Source organism: Pinus tabuliformis, chromosome 4_2 (genome assembly GCF_031772625.1).
Source record: "Pinus tabuliformis cultivar Carrire ecotype Pingquan chromosome 4_2, CPIR1, whole genome shotgun sequence".
In the NCBI taxonomy this organism is placed as follows: domain Eukaryota; kingdom Viridiplantae; phylum Streptophyta; class Pinopsida; order Pinales; family Pinaceae; genus Pinus; species Pinus tabuliformis.
Genome location: NC_142304.1, coordinates 655283011 through 655297929, shown reverse-complemented (window position 1 = coordinate 655297929; position 14919 = coordinate 655283011). Strand labels below are relative to the sequence as shown.

At 37.9% G+C, this 14919-nt stretch overlaps 1 protein-coding gene across 2 annotated transcripts; it reads right to left on the bottom strand.

Moving 5' to 3' along the window:
* Positions 1–13609: 13609 nt before the first annotated feature.
* Positions 13610–14358, bottom strand: LOC149171089 (uncharacterized). Of its 2 annotated transcripts, XM_089427434.1 has the most exons (4): positions 14158–14358; positions 14028–14079; positions 13908–13953; positions 13610–13814 (listed from the first exon to the last, which is right to left on the bottom strand). In XM_089427434.1, the coding sequence occupies exons 1-4, from the start codon at positions 14326–14328 to the stop codon at positions 13700–13702; spliced, it is 384 nt and encodes a 127-aa protein (XP_089283560.1). In that variant the 5' UTR covers positions 14329–14358; the 3' UTR covers positions 13610–13699. The 2 variants fall into 2 exon arrangements, with proteins under 2 accessions (XP_089283560.1, XP_089283559.1); XM_089427433.1 differs by having other exon boundaries at positions 13908–14079.
* Between the last annotated feature and the right edge of the window lie 561 nt (positions 14359–14919).

Below are 14919 nucleotides of genomic sequence, written 5' to 3'. Positions count from 1 at the left end.
ATGGTTGGAGATATTAATTATTGATGAAATATTATTAATTGAAGAATTGAATTGGGTTAAAAGTAATTGAATCAATAGAGCGGTCTGAATTTAACATGTTTAAATAAAATGTCTAGCTCTCGATCCCACTTATGACCTACTTATTTGATTTGTTAAAAATAGGCATTAATATGAAAATTGGCATCGTCACTCTCCATCATCTTCATCAATTTGCACATCACCCAGAGATAGGTGCTGGAGTTGTTGCATTAGATACATCTAGCATAACCTTACACCTGGCAAAATAAAAATATATGTATACATTCAGTTTTAAGTATATCCATATCTATGGGAACAAACCTTTTCATTTTTCAAGATCTCAAAGGTGTCTTTATAATCCAGATCAAACTATGATGATTGTTGCTGCTTCGATCCAAATCTGTAGATGTAAGTTCAATTCCCATGTAGATAAGCTTAGATTTTTGTCGTTATTTTCTATTTATTCATTCTTGCCTGCCTAAATTCTTTTTCATTTGCCTTATGTTGAGGAAACATGCGAACCTTCAATTTGAGGATTTTTTGAACATTAATAGCTACTGAAAGTTATGTATATTTTGTGAACCTTAGCTCTTTCTTTAAATTTGTCCTTGCTTTTACTAATTTGGAAAAATTTGAAGTCTTTCTTCTTTATATTTTTGTGAACATTAATTGTTTCTCTAAAGTTAACGTTTTATTTCACAAGCGTTGAAACCTAGAGTGAGTAGGAGAAATTTAAGTCTTGCATTTAATATTTTATTTGCTTTAAGAAAATCCTTAATTGATTGGATCGGTGCTCTAAAGATATGCTTTTCTTTAAATGTTGGATGTGGAGACTATTGGACACCTAATCCTCAATGGGTTAGTGTGGAAACCGAATGGAAAAAAGAAGTCCAAGAGACCTTGGGATGTGGAACCCAATGGTCAAACAATGTACTATAAATGTATATCAGTTGTTAATAAAAAAGGTATTGTCATGATTTATCTTTCATATTTCTCTCGCTCCCCATGTGTGTTTAACATGGTATCAGAGCAGGCGTATTCCTGCCCTGCATAATTTCTTTGAACCATTTGTTTTATGGTCTTTATGTGCAGGTCATTTCTGCCATCACTTATGAATATTTTCTCAGCTAAATTCTAGCTGCCACCTCTTGCATATACCTGCGCTGCTCCTCCATATTCCTTTATCTGCATTCTGTCTGCCTGACCAGCACTGTCCAAGATACGCTCTGTGTGCTCTCTATAACCGTTTTCTGCCATTATTGATGCTGTGCCACTCTGTCTACCATAATTATTTCTGCGCCATTTCTGCCATGCTTTAGCTCTGAAAACATTCTGAATCGCTGTAACAAATTATCCTTCTGACGCTTACGTTTCTCTCCTGACGCGACAGTCTCATTGATTCTAATACCTAACGTTCCATTGGCATGCACCTAATCTCTTAACAACATTATTTTCCCTGCGTTCAATCTTGCTGGAAATAAACGCTGTTGTCTCTGCCATTCTGAATCTACTCAAGCATAATAATATGTGCTCTGTGTGATAATGGGTAACGCTTGGTATTCCCATCGAATACCTCCTCCTAGAGTGTTGTCAGCGTTCAGAGCAGGATAGAACTGGTGCGTCATTGGGCTGGTTCATGCTATATGTGCGTTGAATGGTATGTGCATACATTATTGCAGTGTAAAAATGTACATTGGTTCATATGCATTCATTTGTGATACATCTGGTTCATTACTATTACTCCTCTACTCTCTATTTTCTACGATGAAGGTATTGTGTTTGAACAGTGAGTATATACACAGTGCGTATGATGGTCCCTTGGATGAATGTATTGCGTGATTGAACAATTAATTTATCTCTGGCATGGATTATATGTGCATTGTATTGGAGTTAGTTATACATTGAAATGTCCCTTCTTCGCATATGTGCATTGGATTATATGTGTTGAAGCAGTGAAGTTGTATTGGAGTTGGTTATGCATTGAAGTGTGCACAACCTCTGTGCATTGGGCTTGAAGTCCATGCATATATTGGTAAAAGGGAATACAAACATTTAAGTGTGTGGGTATCACCATTTTTATGTGCTGCTTTTGCATTGAACCTGTGTTGAATAACCATTTGAAGCGTTGAATAATTTGAATGTGGACATGTTCGTTTGGTCTCTGAGGGTCTGGTTATAACGTATATCCACCAGTTCTATTTGTATTGAAACAAATTGCCCAACTGTATATCGACTTATGAACGTAGCCCAAATCCTGCTCTCTGTGACTGTATATTGCACCACAGTACACCATGATGCACTTGAATGTGTTTGAATGTGTGATTGTCTAGGCGTGTTGAGGATTGCGTGGCGTGCTGAGGATTTCGTGTTGCGTGGTTTGTCTCGACCGCTCAAATATCCCTGGGCTCTGCAATTGGCGTTGAAAGTGGCGTCCCACGCATTAGTCTCCCATCGATGTGGTGAAGAGACATGCCATGATCTCTCTAGACATGGGCAGGCTCCACAGATTCTATTACCCTGTGAAAGCAACCCTTATGAATAGGGGTCACGACATCATGGTCAGTAAGGGAAACCTTCTTTTAACACTTTTCCATCGAAAGGTTTCGGGTTCGATTCTCTCTTCTTTTAACACATTTCCCATTTAAATATTTCGGGTTAACTGTTCGAAAGGCACCGACAGTGTTGAGATAGAAGGGAAAAGATTCACACTGCGTCAAAGCCATTGCCACACCCCGGCTGAGCACACTATTAATAAAAAAAAAAAAAAAAAAAACATCCCTTAGAAATCCATATCGTGCACCAAGCGCAGGACGGTGAAAATATTTGTTATTTATACGGGAACAAAAGTAACAATGTGCAGAGTCCACCTATATTAACAATAAAGTTTGCGCATTGAATTTTATGTGGGGCATTGGATATCAAAGTCTTTTTAATGATTTTTGGTGGCATTTCTCATCTTATACAGAAGACAAAGCAACCGAGAGCTTTTAATATCATTGCCACAAGAGGAATTTGTTTTCTGGTATGTGTGAGTCATGTGTCATATCAGCTGTTGGTGATTAATTGGTAGTCATATCAGCGGTTGGTGATTTTATGCTATGAAACCCTTGTAAATTGCAATATTGAGTTGGTTTATATATGCGCATTGGTCATTTTAGTGTGGCTCCATATACTGTGTGTTGGTTTTTTTGGGCTATATCTGGTATTTGTATTTTGAAGACAGAGTATCATATGATGCATGAATTAACTACTAGGCATATGCGTGTGTTTGAATAGTTTTGGGAGACCATCATTTTCACACCACAGCAAGCAATTTGTAGTTTATGAGATTATGTACAACTCTTTCTCTAGCAATCTGTAATCCCACAATTGCAGCTGCTCCACATGCTATCATCAATAGTTACAAGAATGTATTAGCAGTTGCTATTGAATTTGACTATTCTTTTCCACTGGCTGAGAAAGTGAAGGAGTATTTGAAAGATCCAATTCAATTTAAAGTTGTTGCTTGTTCCTATTGTGCAGTTTGGGCATAAATTTATGTGCAACAAGCAAATTTGTTTTTCTCAACAGATTCTAATGAGAAGATTGCTTTAATTGTTGGGGTGATATCAGCATTATATGCACCAGATTGTTTGCTATTTGCTGCAAGCATTGTGATTATTTAGGGTACATTTTCACTCCAAAACAAGTTTCTAGTGGTGCATTTCTATTGAGAAAAAATGGCTACAATTACTGAAGTATTAGAGTTCATGAAAACTCTTATACAATCCACTGTTGATGACACATTACAAATCAGCAAAGGCTCTCTCTCAAAAATTCAGACATGTCTACAATATGCACAAGAACAGATTGAATTTTTGCAGCTTGAATCACAACTGCAGCAGGAAGAATTACAACAGTGGAGTCATCATTCTGAACCTGTTTCTGTTCAGAACAATGAAATAGACTCCCATAAATAGCGATTCAATAATGTTACAGTTCATTCAGATTTAGTACCCCATAAAGCAGCAGTTGTCCATGCAGATGCAGAAACTCAGTCTGCACTTCCCAAGCCCATCATCAGACCTTGGGAATAGCTTGTCCACAACAAGCACAGAACTGGTCTTGGATATGACAAGGACTTGTCCTTTCATATTGCAGATTATGCCCAGCCCATTCAGTTTCAGAGTGTTGGATTCATTCATGATAGTTCACCTGCTCCTCATGACAGTTCACCTCTAGCTGTCACAGACTCTGCTCCTCTTCCACAACAACAACAACAACAGATTGTAAAATGCCAACACTGTGACCGAGTTCGCCATCTAAAAGATCACTATTTTGATCTTCATCCATGTAAGCACTGTCATAAAACTAGCCATTCTTCACACAGATGCTTCAAAAACAAACGTCCTGCAAGAACACAGATTCATCTTGGATGGATCGCTTCTTGGCAATGGGCATCAACAGCCAAGAAGATATTCCAAACACATGTCAGAACCTGTTCCAGAGTATTGAACAGTCTTGCAGTTGAGTTTTCTCCATCATCTCACCTTGTATCTGACAGGGGGGGAAATGATGGTCATCTACAAGCTTCAAAGCCACATTAAGCAAGCCTGAGCCACAACCTGCCATACCAGATTCAGAGTTGTAGCCAGAGACAAAGATGCCCCTGAGCATGCCTTCAGTTGGCAATCTGGGACACTTCCTCTAGCAGAAGACTTCAGCTTCTTGCCAGTTTTGGAAGAATTCTAGGAACAAAATTGAGAACACTTCCTCTAGCAGAAGACTCCAGCTTCTTACCAGTTTTGGAAGAGTTCCAGGAATTGCATTAAGCATTCCAGAGTTGTTGGTTATCCTTAAACCATCATAGGTTGAGACTTCCCTTTTCAGGTTGAATTTCTCCCTTTTATGCGGGTGAGACCTCCCTTTATTGGTTGAAGGTTTCCCTCTTCAAAACAATAGGAGCACTTCCTCTAGCAGAAGACTTCAGCTTCTTGCCAGTTTTGGAAGAGTTCCAGGAACTGCACTAAGCGTTCCAGTGTTGGTGGTCATCCTTAAACCATTGCCCTTTATATCAACATTTCAGAGAGAACATTTAGCCTAGTGCTGCCATGCATTTTTGCACATTTTGTATTATAGCTCTCTTCTTGGACTCATACATAACCCTTCGGATTAAGGGGGGGAATGTTGGACACCTAATCCTCAATGGGTTAGTGTGGAAGCTGAATGGACAAAAGGAGTCTAAGAGACCTTGGGATGTGGAACCCAATGGTCAAACAATGTACTATAAATGTATATCAGTTGTTAATGAAAAAGGTATTGTCATGATTTATCTTTCATATTTCTCTCACTCCCCATGTGTGTTTGACAGAGACTAATTATCTTCCTAATTCAGAGGTCTTATTTCAGCTATGTTTGGATCCCAATCCCCGATGGGAGGGTGTGTGGGGGATTTCCCCCCACTATTGCTGCCTAGCGGGTTTAGGGGGGCAGCTACATGTTTGGAGGCCCCCCCGGCTGGGGTTCAGGGGAAGCACCCCCAAAGCTAAAAGTAGATGAAGATTTTCCTTATTCATTAGGTGGATGATATGACGGTGGAAGTTATGTTTAATTTAGGGATTTTTTCCCTAGGATACAACCCTTCCGTTTATATGAGGGAATTGTATTGCGGATGTGTATTATTATTTTGAGAGAGAAAGAGAGAGGATATTGTGTGAGAACAAAGAGGAAATGACAACCGATCTTTTGTAGGTTCTGTCTCTTCATTTTGTTGGATAATATAAAAGGAAGGACTAGATGTTTCTTTGTGGACGTGACCCAAATTGATTGAACCATGTATATTTGTGTCTCTCTTGTTTTATGTGTTTCTGTATTTTTTTCCGCAATATTTTGTATATTTCATTTCTTCGTTAATTAAATTCTAACAATTGGTATCAGAGCTGAAGGTCTATTTGGTTGATAAAATTGTAGGAGAGAAGGGTTCTTGGTTCGAGTGGGAGAAATGCCAGAAGATGGCAGGTTTAGGGTTGAGAAATTTAATGGCCAAAACTACCAATTGTGGAAGATGCAGATGGAAGATTATCTATATCAAAAAGATCTGTACCTACCATTAAGTGGAAAATAAAAGAAGTTGATGAGTATGATAGACATTGAATGGGACATTCTCGACAAAAAGGCACTAGGAATAATAAGGTTGTCCCTGACAGCGTTGATGATATTGAAATTTTCAAAGTAAACGAAAATAGAAGGTTTAATGACAGTGTTCGCCTAACTATATGAAAAACCCTAGGCCTCAAATAAGGTATTTCTTATGAAGCGTATATTTAATATGCAGATATCAAGAGATCAATCTATTGTTGATCATTTAAATGAATTTTACATGGTTACAAGTGAGTTAAGTTCTATAGGGGTAAAGTTTGATGATAAAGTTAGGGCTCTATTATTTCTATGAGCAAATAATTTGGAATGAAATGGTTATGGCTATCAGTAACTCTATCTATGGACCTAGTACTTCAAAGTTTCATGATGTTGTTAGTGGCATCCTTAGTCAAGAAATGTGACGGAAAGGCTCCGGTTAGACTGTTAGAAAATTATATATTACAGAGCAAGGGAACACATAAAATATTGCAGAAATATAAACACAGAAAACGCATAAAATAAGAGAGACACAGATATACGTGGTTCACCCAGTTTGGGCTACATCCATGGAGAAACAGCCAGTCCTTCTTTTATTATATTATCCATCAAACTGAAGAGATACAACCTATAGCAGATCCGCTGTAACACCCTCTTCGCTCTCAATCTCCTCTCTCTTCCTCACTCAAAATACAGATGTATATAGACGTAATACAGTTCCCTCATATATAGTGAGGGGTTGCCTTCCAGGGAAAAAAAACCCTAAATTAAACATAACTTCTATTGTCAGATCATCCACCTAATGAACGGCCCAGATTGAATAGAAATTACTAGACTTTTACAAGGCAATTTTACATCTATTTTTAGCTTTGGGGCCACTACCCCCGAACCCCCGCCGGGGGACCGCTGGCTCCTGCACCCCCCCCCGCGTTGAGGGGTGTATAGTCTTCCTGGGGTATACATCCGGCTAAGTCCTTTGAATACAGAAGATAATCAAGCTCCACACCCAACATAGACATCAAGTAATGCTCTGACTATAGAGATTAGGGGAAGAAAAATTGAAAGAGGAAGGAGCTGAGGAAATCACAATAAGTCAACAAAAGGAAGATCCAAATCCAAATAACGGATAGTGTGCTAGCAATGTGGGAAGAAAGGACACCTCAAGAAACACTATAAATCTCGGAATGGAAAAGAAGGAGATGGACAACAAGAGAAAAATCATGAAGCGAATTTGATAGGTCATGTGTTTGAAGATGCTTTGATTATTTTATTATAGATTATTAATGATGCATAGGTGGTATATTGAGGGGTCTCATTCCATGCCACACCTGATAGGAAAAATTTTCATGACTATGTTGAAGGAGATTTTGAACAAGTTTGTCTAGGTGATGATAAACCCTGTAAAATCATTGGAATAGGTAAGGTTTTTATAAATAAATAGAATGGAAACCAATGGCTATTGAAGGAGGTAAGGCATGTTTCATATATGAAGACAAATCTAATTTCAAAAGATAATTTGGGAGGTGAGGGTTGTGTAACTAATTTTATAGACAAAACTTGGAAGGTCACTAAAGGAGCCCTGGTAATAGCAAAAGGAGAAAAGGTTGGTACATTGTATTTATTCAATAGTATTTCTAATTTTGTTAATGATTTATCCTCCATAGGAACAGAAATGGCACCATAGAATCATAGGCTCAGGCACATGAGTGAGAAGGGGATGCAGATTCTTCACTCAATAAATTTGTTGTTGGTTTTGAACCATGTCAGTTTGGATTTCTGAGAAAATTTTGTTTATGGAAAGCATAAGACAATCAGATTTATCAGATTTGGGAAGGAAAAGAAGAGTGAAAAATTAGAGCTTGTGCATACAGAGATATGGGTACCTTCTCAGGTATCATCTCTCGGTGGATCTCACTATTATGTTACTTTTATTCATGATGCAACTAGGAAAACTAGGATTTATTGTATTCAAAATAAATCTGATGTATTAGATAATTTCAAGAAACAGAAATATTTGGTTTAGAATGAGACAGGAAAGAAGTTGAAGTGTCTCAGATCCGAAAATGGAGGTGAATGTTGCAACAAATATTTTGATAACTATTGTTCAGAGAATGGAATTCACAGAGAGAAGATAGTTCCAGGAACACCACAAGAAAATGGTGTGTAAAAAAGGATGAGCGTGAAAATCATGGAGTGTGCAAGGTGCATGAGATTGTATGCAGTATTTTCCTTACAATTTTGGACAGATGTTGTAGATGCTATTTTTTATCTAATTAATAAAGGGCCTTCAAGTGCCTTGGATGATGGTATTCTACTCATTTTTAAAGACTTTTGGTTGTGAATCCTTTTTCCACATCAATAAAGAAAATAGAACAAAGCTTGAGGAAAAATCAAAGAAATGCACCTTTATTGGATATGGTGTAAATGATTTTGGTTATCACTTATTTGATAATAAAAATCACAAAAATATTAGGAGAATTGATGTCATATTCAATGAAAAGGTTTTGTATAAGGATCAAATACAGGGAAAGAAATAGGAAAAAGAAAACAAATAATATTCTTGATGAGATCACAGAAAAATAAAGGTGCCTGAAAATCATAATGATGAGTAGCCACTATAGAAAAAACAACCACAACAACAATAGGCACCTCAAACACCTGAAACCATTTTGAGAAGATCTACCAAGATAAGTAAACCCCCTGAACGATATTCTCCTTCATTATATTATATATTGGTGACTAATTCTAGTGAACCAGAAAGATATGAAGAAGCAATGTAGGTAGAAACAAGGAAGAAGAGGGAGCAAGCAATTGAAGAAGAAATGGACTCATTGATGTAGAACTAGACTAGGGACTTAGTCAAGTAGCCTGCTGGTAAAACAACATTGCAAAATAAATGGGTTTATAGGTTGAAGGAAGAAGATGGAGCTGAACAAAGTTATAAGGATAGACTTATGGTGAAGGGATTTTCCTAAAAGGAAGGTATAGACTTTAATGAAATTTTTTCTCCTGTTGTTAAAATGACTTCAATTAGAACTATTTTAAGTCTAGTGGCAGTAGGAGATTTGCATCTTGAGAAATTAAATGTAAATACAACCTTTCTCCATTGGGATTTGGAGAAAGAAATATATATGCAACAACCACAATGGTATAAGGTCAAAAGGAAGGGGAACTTAGTGTACAAATTGAAGAAGAGATTGTATGTCTTAAAATAGTCTCCAAGGCAGTGGTATCTAAAATTTGACAGGTTTATGTGTGAACAAGGTTATTCTAAATGTCACTGTGGCCATTGTGTTTATTTTAAAAGGGAAAATGATAGCAACTATATTATATTTCTATTGTATGTAGATGACACGCTTGTTGCAGGGTCTAACATGTAGGAAATAAATGTGCTCAAAGGAAAATTGGCAAATTCAATTGCAATGAACGATTTAGGTGCTGTAAAAAAGATCCATGGTATGAGAATAACTAGATACAGGAAAATTGCAAATTAACATTGTCTCAAAGTGAGTACATAGAAAAGGTTTTGGAAAGATTTAATATGAAAAATGAAAAACTAGTAAGTACACCTTTGGCCAGTCATTTCAAAATAAGTAAGGAGATGTGTCCCAAGACCCAAGAAGAGATGGATTATATGTGTAAAGTTCCATACACATTAGTCATTGGAATATTATTGTATGCAATGATTTGCATAAGACCTGATATTGTACATGCAGTGGGAGTTGTAAGAAGGTATATGAAAAATCCGGGAAAAGAGCATTGCATGACAATGAGGTGGATTCTTAGGTATTTGAGAGGTACCATAAATCGATCATTATGTTTTGGAGGTTCAAAAATTTCTATACATGGATATGTTGATGCAAATATGGCAGGTGATATAGATAACAGGGGGAGCACAACAAGGTTTGTGTTTACTATAGGTGGAAAAATTGTCATTTGAGTTTGAAAATTCCAAAACATTATTGCACTTTCAGTTACAATGGGAGTAGAGTATGTTACTACTACAGAGGTTAGTAAAGAAATGATTTGGTTACAAAGGTTTATGGATGAGTTGGTAAAGAAACAAGAGATGAGTAGGTTATATAGTGATAGCCAGAGTGTCATTTATCTTGTAAAGAATTCATCCTTTCATTCTAAGACCAAACATATACAACTCAGGTATCATTTCATATGATCAAGTTTGGATGATGGACAATTGAAGATCGAAAAGATACACACTAGCTAGAATCTTGCAGATGTGTTAACAAAGGTTATAATGAGGGAGAAATTGAGCTACTGCTTAGTTTCAATCAACCTTCAAGAATGATGATGAAGATGAGAACAATAAGGTACAAAGTGGAAGCATTATCCAACAAGTGAAGCAACGATGGAGTTAATATAATCAGTATCCAAGTGGGAGATTTTTGGATGTGGAGCCTGATTATCTTCCTTATTCATAGGTCTTGTTTCAATAGCATTTGGATCCCCACCCCCCTTGGTGGAGGTTCAGGAGTACCACCCCTGAAGCTAAAAATAGATGAAAAATTGGCTTGTAAAATATTGTAATTTCATAATCAATATGGTTCGTTCATTAGGTAGATGATCTGAAGGTAGAATTCATGTTTAATTTATGGTTTTTTCCCCTAGAATCCAACCCCTTGGTGTATATGAGGAAATTGTATTGTAGATGCGTGTTATTATTCGTAGAGAGAAAGAGAGAGGAGAATGTGTGAGAGTGAAGATTAAATTATATGGTATCTATTGTAGGTTGTATCTCTCCATATTGTTGGATAATATAAAAGGAAGCAATGGTTGTTTCTCCATAGACGTAGCCCAAAGTGGGTGAATCACGTATATCTATGTCTCTCTTTTTTTATGTGTTTCTATATTTTCCTTTCGGAATATTTTGTGCATTTCATTGCTTCATTAATTAATTTATAACATTAAATAGTATTTGAATGTTGAAGAGGTGCTCTAAAGCTTTTGTATCCTTTGAATTGAGGAGATTATTTCCTGTCATTCATAGTTATGATGATATTTGTGTTGGAGTTTACACATGGTGTTATTATCTATTTATAGTTTGGATGATAGTCATGATTTCCTTTACGGTCACGTTGCTTCTAGTTTAAACTAAAGATTAGGTTTTTATTGATTATTTAAATGCTTCTTTTGACTTATTCCTTTTGTCTTCGTTGAGACTTTTACTGAAACTTTATGCTTTCATAATTTGATTGAATAGTTTGGTTAAGTTCTGACAAGTAAATTTTATGTTCTTTTTCAATGTCGGTGAGTATTTATGGCTTCCTTTTCATTCACTCATTTCATTGATTACCTTGTATTTCTCCTTTCTATTCACACATTTCATTTATTAGTTTCTTCTTTCATATTGTTACGTTCAAAGGCCCCATTGTCTCCCCCTGAAAATTGCATATTAAGATTTCCAATATGGACTTGGGGATCATCAATAAGTCATATTTAGATTTTATTAAACTTGGTAGACATATATAATATTTTCGGAAACAATGGTGTTCTATATTAGGTAGATTGGTTCCAACATGTCCATGATTTCTGTGTGTTGCTTAAATTTTGTCATTTTAGTTAGAAATGTCTAGGTGATGATTTTTTGGTGGTAACAGATTTCCCCCAATGTATGAGTATTAGGAGAAAATTGTATACCCAAAATATGTTGTAGGTTACACTTCCACGAGACACTAAAGCGGATTCAAAGAGAGGGAGAGATACATTTGAAGTAATGTAAGGAAGGAAAAATGAATGGACGGGGCGAGACCTGCTAAATTGATATAAGTCTCCTTTTATTTTGGAGTACATGATCTCAAATGAGGCGGGGAGGCATACACATACCCACCGAGATAACTGGTACAAATAATAATGTTGTGCCTAACAATGTGGGTCTTAGAAACAAAGTACATGATACATGATATGCTAGCATTAATGGGTCAGAAAATAATACAATGAATCCCATATACATAATGTGCCTAGAAAAATAGAGGTCAGTACTATATACAATGACATCTAAGTACATCATACATAATTCCCCTGAAGCTAACACGGTGAGGGGGGGTCATAACCAAATAAGCACTACCGAATAGGAAAGGGCTCTGAAGATTTGAATGGACCATCCAAAGGCAACATTCATGTTGTGGGCACTACAAGGGGCTTAAACAAAACCCATCAAATTTGTGAAATTGTATTTGAGGTTGGATCAATGTTGGGCATGGGATCCCCCACAACAAGTTTTGGGGCTTAAAGCCCGATTTTTGGTCAATTATATTGTAAGACTCTACGAAGTGCGGGCGGAGTGTGAAAGTCTAGGATGAGTCATCAAGTTGTCCACCCTAAGAATTATAAAATAATGTAAAGTTGTGTCACCCTACCCATGGTCTGCGGACCATGGGATTGTATAAATAGAGTGAGGCTCTAAGTGTGGAAGCTAAGCTTAGAAGAAGAGAATAGATAGAATAGCAAAGGCATGGTTAGAGCATAGAGTGAAAGTTGAAGTGTATTGGATCATAGTAGTACGAAGAGGCTGTGCAGCTAAGTGCGCAGAGGCCTAGTAGTGTTCGAAGCTGAGTGCACGGACCCCTGTAGCTGAGTGCGCAGGGTGAAGTTGGGTTTGTACCTGGGATTGAAAGCTAATAAAGAGAATTTATTTTGTGCATCTATTCTTGAATCTGTATGATGCAGGAGCATCCAGCTCCGAGGAGACGAATGACTATTGACGGACTCGCGGGAGAACAGAAACAAGTCAGAGGCTACAGGATTGGGTGGACAAACCACCAAGTTGGTTATTGTTTTCTTAATTATTGTTTTATTTCCTTTTATCTCATAGCATTTTAAATTACAAAGTTGTTTAAGCCCAGGAAGGGAAAACTGTTTAGTTAAGTTTTGTTAAAGAATAACTAAATGACAGTTAGGATTCAGGTAGGGCAGTTTGTCAATTAGTTATGTTTCCATGTAGGTTAAAAAGCAAAATAGGCAAATGTAGAGGGACTTCTTCCCTTCGTGAACAAGAGAGAAATAGAAACTTGATCAAGAAACCCTCTGTAACAGAACTAGTGTAAATTTGTTTGAGATAATCTATTGCTGACATTTTCCCATATTGTGCACACAAGTGTTTACTGTGTATCTACTGTATTTTTAAAAGTGAATTGAAATGGAAAGAGTTTAACTGTAACTAGAATTTCAAGAACGTTACAGGCATCAAATCAAGACCACGAGTCCATATTGCACAGAACCAGTATGCCAAGCACGAGGAGTAACGCGGCCACATAAAATCAATATACAAGCTTACAAGAAAGAGGTATCAAACCAAACCACTCTGTTTCCATTAACTTAATTAAAGTATTTCATAGTCATTGCACACAGAAAGATCGATAAACCTTACAGTATCATGTGATAAACCCCGGCATCGCCGTAAAGCACAAATTACCAAACCCTTGTTACAATAAGATTGTAGTTTGATGCAAAAGAACAAAGCACAGAGACTGCAAACGCCAGCAAAGGGCACGGCCGAACCCTAGACAACCTAAACAAGCTGATATCTACATCTACAGCCATATTGAACAATCTACAGACATACTGGAGTAGGAGTAAACCCTACCCATTTGCAAAGGGTACCAGGGTTGAAAGGATTCGAAGATTGCGCAACTCGAAACCCTCGTGAGCGAGCCTTCTGTTCAAGCCTGCACATAGAAACAGCGAGAGGTTAGAATCATCATCAGTATAAGAGAACGAAGGAGCAAACAAATGCGAGCATGAAGGAGATGTAAACTCACCCACAGGTCGACGGAGAGCTGTTGAGACAGAACCCCATTCCACAAACTGAAAAAGGCACAGAACCTGTAAGTGTCGATAAAAGATAACCGTGCAGGGTGAATCATAGCACGCTAGCTTACCTTCGAGGGCGGAAAGAGATTGGAAGAGCGGCAGCTTCAAGGTCGCAGTTACCTGTACAAAAATTATAGCTCAGTAACAGAGAATGCAAAGACTCTTACAGTGAACCCACGAAAATATAAAGCAGCTTACCATAACCTCAGAACAGAACCACTGAGCCATACAGGTCCACGCACCTCGATAGACAGCATCGAAGACAGAGGAATAGCTCCTCAACAGAAACTGTAACCATTGTAACCATTGACCGAGTACAGGGTTCGTCTGTTGGACAGAACAGTGACCAGGGTTCGAAACCGGGAGCATCGCCACAGGAACGCAGAGAGAGCAGCGGCAGAGTGATAAGTGAAAATGAGCCAAAGGTAAGTCCTTAGGGTTTAACATAGGCGGGAGGTAACGGAACAAGCCGGTGGCTAAACCTTTCAACCGGCAGATGCGTGATTTAATGAGCCTCGGATTGGGGGCCAGGTAAAACCGCGGGAGTTTTGTCCGCACACAAAGTGACCACCGGGGCCTGAGGTGAGACCACGTGACTGTGTGTCCACGTCACCGAAGGGCTGGGCCATCAAAAGTGGTATCAGAGCTAGTTTCTTGAGTTAGAACCAATGGAACAGGTAGAAGGTGAAGGTGAAGGAAGAGGAAGAGGAAGAGGAAGAGGAAGAGGAAGAGTAGTCCGTAGGGTAGTAGATGATGGACTTCGAGAGGAGATTCGAGTTTTGCGTGAAAGATTGGCAGTGGTGGAGGCTGGGGGAAGAAGAAACCCAGCAGATGACAGTGATGAAGAAGAAGTTGAACCGGAGGATGAGTTCGAAGGGGTAACACCGGAACTCAAATTGTTGAAGTCAGTTTTGCTGTCCAGTCATAAGCCAAGGCATGAGTTACCTACTTATGACGGAA